This window comes from Hypomesus transpacificus, chromosome 17 (genome assembly GCF_021917145.1).
Source record: "Hypomesus transpacificus isolate Combined female chromosome 17, fHypTra1, whole genome shotgun sequence".
Classification (NCBI taxonomy): Eukaryota; Metazoa; Chordata; class Actinopteri; order Osmeriformes; family Osmeridae; genus Hypomesus; species Hypomesus transpacificus.
This window is the reverse complement of record NC_061076.1, coordinates 367,349-375,395: the sequence shown is the minus strand read 5'-3', so window position 1 is coordinate 375,395 and position 8,047 is coordinate 367,349. Positions and strand designations below refer to the sequence as shown.

Here is an 8,047-nt window from a genome sequence, read left to right as displayed (position 1 = left end):
CCTGCCTCCCCGCCTCCCTGTCTCCCTGCCTCCCCGCCTCCCTGTTACCCTGTCTCCCTGCCTCCCCGCCTCCCTGTCTCCCTGCCTCCCTGTCTCCCTGCCTCCCCGCCTCCCTGTGTCCCTGGTTCTGAACCCTCAGACCCAGACTAGACATTGTGAAGAGTCTGGAGCAGTTGACACATGTTGTGACACTGTCAACAGCATCTGTCCATCACAGGCCTGGCTCCCAGCAGGTCAACTGGATCCTTCCCAGTAGATATTACGTGCTTTCTCATATCTACATTCTTCCTATTAATTAGTTTTGTATCATATTATACTCTTCAGAAATAAAGCCAGTAAGGTAACAAGTGGTCACCTATTACAACAAATATCAAATTAAAACTATTTCTCAAATTATTTTGGTTAAGTAACTTTAAACACAGAAATGCCATGGTTGCATATTAAAATGTTTTAAAATAAATGGTAGAAAGGTTTGTCTGAGCATGTGTAGAAACAGGAAATACAGGTTGCACCTAAATGTAGTTAGTTTCTTACACATGTTAATTCTGGATCTCTTGGAACCATTGAAATGTTCCCTGCAGTTCCGTCGCAAAAGCCAACATGGCACCAAGCCACCCAACAACAAGCTGTTGGCTGGACTGTAAATATTATTTATTGCAAGATAGGAGTACTTTCTGTAAAGTTAATAACAATTATTAAATGAACAAATGCTAGTCCACAGTCCCAATCACTAACACTAATGCAGTGAATCATATAGATGATGAGTTACTACTATTCCCATAAGTCCTGACCTTGAGCTCACCTCTCAACATGTTCATCAAGCATCCGTTTCTCTTTTCATCTCTCTCTCTCTCTCTCTCTCTCTCTCTCTCTCTCTCTCTCTCTCTCTCTCTCTCTCTTTCTCTCTTTCTCCTCTCTGGGTGTTTACTGTTGGTTTCCTGTCACAGAGGAAGTGCCTCACCCTGTCGAAAGCTTTCTCATTGGTCACTGCTCTGTTGATAAGTGATTTGGGGGAGATAGGGGAAGCAGGGCCAGGGGATAGATAGAGGGAGCCAGAGACGGAGGGAGGCAGAGACAGAGGGAGGCAGAGACGGAGGGAGCCAGAAGAGGACGAGGTACTCAAGGCCCCGGACTGGCAGCGAGGGAGAGAGATAGAGAGAGAAAGGAGAGAGAGAGAGAGAGAGAGAGAGAGAGAGAGAGAGAGAGAGATAGAGAGAGAGAGAGAGAGAGAGAGAGAGAGAGAGAGAGAGAGAGAGAGAGAGAGAGAGAGAGAGAGAGAGGGAGAAAGGAATGACAACAGAATGTGAACCATCCAATAGAGGAAATTGAATATATGGAGGTAAGACTGCTGCAGAAGCCAATGCAAGGTTTTATTAAATTATAGTGATCCCGAGAAATGTACTCACTATGTTCACTCTGTTTTAATTCATTGAAAAACTGCTGCTAGCATCATACACTACTTTTAGACTAATTTGTTACACTTGAGACAGAAGGGTACAAGTGGTCAGAAGTCTATGCTGGTAACCGTCATCTCACTGTTCATCCCTCTCTTCATCTGTCTTACTTGTGCTCCTCTCATCCCAGTGTCTCCCAATCCTTGTACCAGTGTCGGATTTCAGGGACGCTGGCATGGTTTGGGGGGGGCAGTGTTGAGGACTTTGCAACAGTTTGTGTACCAGATACCTCTCATTCTCATCTTCATCACCCCACACGCTTTAGTGTGCGTACGTGTAGGTGTGTTTGGACTGCTTTAAGTGCCTCATTCTCTGTCTCATAACTCATCGTTTTTATTGCCATTATCTGTTTCCGAAATAAGTATTTCCTTTTGGGGGGATTTCTTGTAAGTGGATAATTCCCACAAACAATTCTCTTGAAAATTAAACTATAAATATTTGTATTGAATGTGTTTTGATCCTAATAAATTCAACGTGAAAAAAAGACTGCAATGAATTCTACTTTGAGAGTTTGTAAAGTGTGAATATATTTAGATCTCACACATGACGACGTTTTCATTGGTCGAATAGCTAGTGCTGTGAGTCATGAGGCGGCCGCTCGGCTGACATGCGTCCTAGTAACACTCTACTCGACGTTTTCCAATGAGGATTAAAGCAAACTTCTTCAGTCACAAGCAGTTGGTACTAGACCGGTCAGCGCAGTCACAGTAGTTAGAAAAACTGAAGTGTTAGCTTAAAACGTTTAGAAAGCAAGCTGGCTAAAGACCCGTCTTGAGTGTAACAAGTCAACGAGTGACAAACCGTATTTATATTTCGATCTAGCAAAAAGTCATGATAGATTGTTACTTTTAGGAATACTTGAGGCTAAAAGGACTACACTTTGTCCTGGCTTCATGTAAACATTTTTAACATGATGCGGTATAGCGATTACTAGTTATGAAGTCCTCACTTGCTAATTTGTTTAAGATAGCACTAAGTTAGCTAAAACTGGCTAGCTATTTCGCTTTTCAAACGCAACGTGAATGAAGGCACGAAGGAGCCATCCACAGCGCAGGTAAGCAAAGTTTCATCAAGGTGTGTCGCTACTCATTGTCACTCCACACACACACATACTCAACAATCCGAAATCTCAGGGTGAATCTGGGTGTTCCAGTTTTTTATCAGCTCAGCCGTGATTTCTGCTAAAGTATTGGCTGTTATCTGATGTCACTTGATGAGTTGACTAGGATTTAAGTAATCCATAAGGCATAGTGGGTGGTTAAACTTTCAGACCAGTTTTATTAAGCTTTGGTTAGTGGCTTGGCGCATCATTGTGAACACTATGGATCTAGACCCTGATAGGCTAGTGTCCTCATTAACCAGCGGTCAGTCCTGGCCTGTTCCTGTGCCGCTTGACCGCTCGACTGTGTACAAATAGTTTTGCCATTGGCATTTTGTTTACAGGTTCATATGTTCGGAAACGATCAAGCTGTTGATTGCAAGTCTCTAAAATGTCAAGAATGTAGATCAACAGGTGTGCATTTCAGGTGGTGTTTTGTTTTCACATACCAACCACTGGCATTTAGAAAGTTGCTATGGACGTATTTCAGCAGAGACTGCTGTTTTCCAGTTAAGATGCAGACTAATTAGTTGTTTTGTGACCCACACAGTCCTATCGAAACTGCTGTCCAGCTGATTGGGTAACATCAGACATGTCCTATCTGTAGGTGTTTAGTAATGAACTCTGGGTATCTCCATCACACACCTGGCCATGTTGCTGTTTCTGACCAAGGTGTTCCAAGGACTATCATGCACGACACCATGTTAACATGTGTTTACATCTGAGCTTAAAGGCTCTTTACCACAAGACTAGGTGTGTTTCTGTTTGGGTGTAGCTTAACCTGTAGTTTAGGCTCATCCTATTGGCCATACCTAGGTGTGTTGAAGTATAACGGGTACGTCAATGAACAGCTAGATTTTCTTTGGCGTAGTTGGTAGTGGTTGCGCTTGGAAGTCAGAGGTGGCAGGTTCGACTCCCCGAGGGGGCGTACGTTGGCCAGATACCTCTGACAGAACTTGCAAGACCACGTCCGTTACATACCCGTTACAGAAGCATGCCATGTCTTGTGTAACTGTGCTGCTAACCACAACTCTCTTTCCGTCTCTCTCTCACTGCATAAATACATCTCTCACTTTGTGACTCGGACTCCATCAGTGATGTCAGAAGAAGCGGAGGGCCCCTCGTCTCCCTCCCCCTCAGTGTCCTCTGTCTCCCTGGTGGAGATCAAGGAGGACACCCGCCTGGTGCTCAAAGCCTTCCTCCGCCACTCTCTGGCCATCCCTGCTGGCGAGCGAGCGGGGAGGGTTGGTGGAGGCTACAGGGACTGCACCAAGTACAGGTGGGCGGTCTGATCTGTTACATCTCTTATTTGTTCAAACTGCCATTCCATCAGACTGTGTTAATGCACTGTGACACCTCCCATAACAGCAGTGTTTGATTGTGGCCATCTCTTGTGTGTCTGTCCTGTGTGGACCAGTGCTAGTGTGAAGGACCCCAGGAGGAGGGTGAAGGATGTGCTGACCTCCCAGGAGGATGAGGTCAGCTCAGCGACTGACAAAAGAAGCTTCAAGGACATCATAAAGAGACTGCAGCCGCGCCGCTCGCTCAGAGACGGCCCAGACCAGACCAAAAAAGCTTCCTTGGAGAAGGAAGGAGGTTGGAAGGGCACCAGTCCAGGAGCATTGCGACTCAGAGAAAATCTTGACGTAAGATGTGTTACGCAGAGTGGTGGGGCAGGACCCAAGCGTAGGAGAGTAGGCAAACATGGCGTCAAACAAAGGGTTTAATTTCTCAAAACAGGAACAGACAGGGACAGACAGGGTAACAAGAGTAAAGACAAGACAAAGACTGAACACAAAACAGGAACCTAAATACACAGAACCAAACAAGACACAGGTGGACACAATGACACTAACGAGAACTGAAACCACTGAACGAGACCCAGGTGAAGACAATGACAGACACAGGTGAAGACAATGACAGACAAATCAAATCAAATTTATTTGTATAGCCCTTTTTACACGCAAGCATGTCACAGAGGGCTTCACATGCGCCCATAGAACTGCCCCTCAACCAACCTAAACCCTCAAGGAAGACAAGGAAAAACTCCCAGAAAAACTGGAGACACAGGTGAAGACAATGACAGACACAGGTGAAGACAATAACAGACACAGGTGAAGACAATGACAGACACAGGTGAAGACAATGACAGACACAAGTGAAGACAATGACAGACAGGGAAACACGAGGGCAGGGCAAAACCCAAAACGGGGGGGGCACGCTGTGGCCGTGACAAGATGCCTAGTAATAATTAAAAACTAGATCTAGATTTGATCAGGATTAGTGATCAGAAGACCTTATATTGTCTTCATGTATAATTGATTTATTAAAAGCATACAAAAAACACTTCGGCCTTGCAGTAAAAACTGAATTGCCCCGAAATTTACAATCTTCACCATATACAATACAATACACTATAAATAGTATGTTACAAACACATTAAATATTGTCGACATGGAGAGAATTCTACAATTAAAAGTATAATATTTGACACAGTTAAAAACAATATTATCGTCGATCACTACTACCAGCTTCATTATGAATCCTGCTTTTTAGTGCTTCATCTGAATCCTGTGTCTAAGATGCTTTTTAGTGCTTCATCTTTTCAGAGTGTAACTACATCATCAACATGATTCTTCACCGCAGGCAGAGCCTTCCTCAGCATCCTCTACATCAGAGGAAGAGGGCAGCGAAGTCAAACTAAAGAAAAAGAAGAAAAAGAACAAATTGAAAAGCCAGATTTCCTCGTTCTTCAAGAAGAAGGAGGATGGCTCCCAGAGGCCATCCACACTGTCCATCAACAAAGAGCCAGAATCTCCCCCTCTCCTCAGCTCTCCCTGTGAGGGTTCAATGCCTGTACAAATGACCTGAATATCAGTATATTATAAATTATAGTTATATATGTTAATATATAAATAATCTAAAACATTGTAATGTATTCATCCATGATGTGTGTATCCTGACTGTGTTCTTGTCCTGGTCCCACCTGTTAGCACATCCTCCTGAGTTTTATGAAGAAGTTGCAGAAACTCTAGACAGGATTGTTCAGAGGTCTCATAGTACCAAGAAAGCCAGTCCAGTCCTCTCTGCCACCACATCACTCAAACCTGCCCCTGGTGAGAGGCTGCGGTCACCACACGCATGCAGGCCACAGGCAGGCACCAAGCCCAGCTCTCTGAATCCAGGACAGCATGTGACAGGGTTTCTATTTTGACCAGTTGACCTCCCCCCCTCTCTTCTCAGCCGGAGACAAAGACCAGGTGGTGAAGCAGTTAGCACAGGTGCTGTCTATAGAAGGGGACGCCATCAACATTAAGGTAGAGTTCAGCAAACAATGTTCCTCATTTATTCAATCAAAATGTTGGATTCATGGTAACTCCCCCTGCCATCCTCTCTCCCCCTCCCTCCAGATCCAGTCTGATCCGTTCCTGCGCTCCACACTGACTCGTCTCTCCTACCCCTCGTTTGCCAAACTCCTGGACACCTTCGCCAGCGAGGCCCAAGTCCCCGCCCTGCCGGCCACCGCCAGCCCCACCCTGCGCCGTGTGGCTATCACCATGGAGGTGTCGCGCCGCGTCTTCACGGCAACCGGGACACAGCGCATGCAGGGCTATGCAGAGCGCTACATGGAGAACTTTGCTCCATGGGTCAAGAGCCAGGGAGGATGGGTGAGTGCAGAGGAAACACCAGGTCCCTCTGCTGCACCACTTCAGAATCCTATAATTCATTTTAGGATAAAACACAAGCTTTATTTGTAATTTATGCAGTGCAAGAGTTAGAAGTCAAGGCTGTGAAATAATATAATTGAGATGACGAAATACCTTTTCTATTTCTTCAGAGAGGGTTCTTGGAGTGTTCGTGCTCTTAAGTTTGAAAGGCTATTGCTACTGTGTTCTCAGCAAAGCAATATGTAGGAAGATTAACATGAGTTCATGAAGATTGTAGAAACTATTTGGCTTAACAGTACATGAATATGTACATGTTTCTGTATCCAGGAACAGAGCTCTGTTGATGGGTCAATAATACTTTACATCTGAACATCTCTGACCACTGCATTTCCTCTGGTTGGATCATCCACGTCTGACTTCCTTTCCACAGGAAGGCATAGTGCAGCTGGAGGAAGTTTTAGAGTATGACTGAACACCCTGCAGCACCCGGGGCAGCTGGGACCTGGGGCAGCTGGGACCTGGGGCAGCTGGGACCTGTCACGCTGCAGCACCTGGGGGAGCTGGGACCTGGGGCAGCTGGGACCTGGGGCAGCTGGGACCTGTCACCCTGGGGTAGCTGGGACCTGGGGCAGCTGGGACCTGTCACCCTGGGGCAGCTGGGGCAGCTGGGGCAGCTGGGACCTGGGGCAGCTGGGACCTGTCACCCTGCAGCACCCGGGGTAGCTGGGACCTGTCACCCTGCAGCACCTGGGGCAGCTGGGACCTGTCACCCTGCAGCACCCGGGGCAGCTGGGACCTGTCACCCTGCAGCACCTGGGGCAGCTGGGACCTGTCACCCTGCAGCACCCGGGGTAGCTGGGACCTGTCACCCTGCAGCACCTGGGGCAGCTGGGACCTGTCACCCTGCAGCACCTGGGGCAGCTGGGACCTGTCACCCTGCAGCACCTGGGGCAGCTGGAACCTGTGGTTTACTCTCCCTGCTCTCCCAGTCTCCCTGCTCAGGTGCACACATGTCCCATGTCCTACATAGAGTAGGTTCAGGGGCAGCGATTGATGTACTTTGGGGAACCAAGTAGAGAACTTAGATTCAGAGTGATTTTTCAAGAGGGTGAAGAAGGGAAAGCTTTTTTGAGATTTCCAATAGATTTGGAACCAGTAGTGTTTTAACACTAAACATGTTTGTCAGTCATGTATTTTTATGAATCAACTTTTTTATAAATTAAAAAAAACAAACATATAAACATGTTTTTCTGAAAACTGCTTACTTTTACTATTGTTATTTCTGCGTAATATGTCTTAGTTTCATGTTGCGATGGATGAGGAGTCTGACCCTGGTTTAAGAAGAGAGAAAAAGCAATCAGGGTCAAGCAGCTATCCAGCCTTAACTGACCTGAGGTTCATTATCAGCAGAACCCAGAAGAACAAGTGAGGAAAACAAGTTAAGGTGGCAAAAGTCAAGGCTATTGTAGTCTAGGACAGATAAGAAAATAAAAACGTCCATGTTTGTGTGTTTTGGCCATACATGCCAATCCAGTCAAAGACCATATCACCACCGATTTAGAAAATATTATAGACTAATACATTTCAGAATGTGCAACAGCACCATAACTTCACAGGTTACAGGGAATTTCCTTTTAGTGAACACCAAGGACACAGAAGCCTGTTCTACCTGACCAGAGGGACCGATCCACCTGACAGGTAGCTATGTCAGGAATCTGAATGTCCCAGGGAGTATGTGCAGTGCACCACAGTGCAGAATAGTATGGGTAATAGTATGGGTATTGAGACGCAACGGTTTAAGTTGGACTTCTTCGAGCTCTCAGGGC

At 46.1% G+C, this 8,047-nt stretch overlaps 1 protein-coding gene across 2 annotated transcripts; it reads left to right on the top strand.

The window, feature by feature from the left end:
- Positions 1 to 1,216: 1,216 nt before the first annotated feature.
- bcl2l12 (BCL2 like 12) lies at positions 1,217 to 7,478 on the top strand. 2 transcript variants are annotated; one of them, XM_047037391.1, is made up of 9 exons: positions 1,217 to 1,339; positions 1,585 to 2,508; positions 3,649 to 3,832; positions 3,971 to 4,199; positions 5,200 to 5,392; positions 5,547 to 5,669; positions 5,797 to 5,870; positions 5,964 to 6,221; positions 6,652 to 7,478. In XM_047037391.1, exons 3-9 carry the CDS (start codon positions 3,651 to 3,653, stop codon positions 6,691 to 6,693), a joined length of 1,101 nt encoding a protein of 366 aa, XP_046893347.1. In that variant the 5' UTR covers positions 1,217 to 1,339; positions 1,585 to 2,508; positions 3,649 to 3,650; the 3' UTR covers positions 6,694 to 7,478. The 2 variants fall into 2 exon arrangements, with proteins under 2 accessions (XP_046893347.1, XP_046893348.1); XM_047037392.1 differs by lacking the exon at positions 1,585 to 2,508.
- Positions 7,479 to 8,047: the final 569 nt, after the last annotated feature.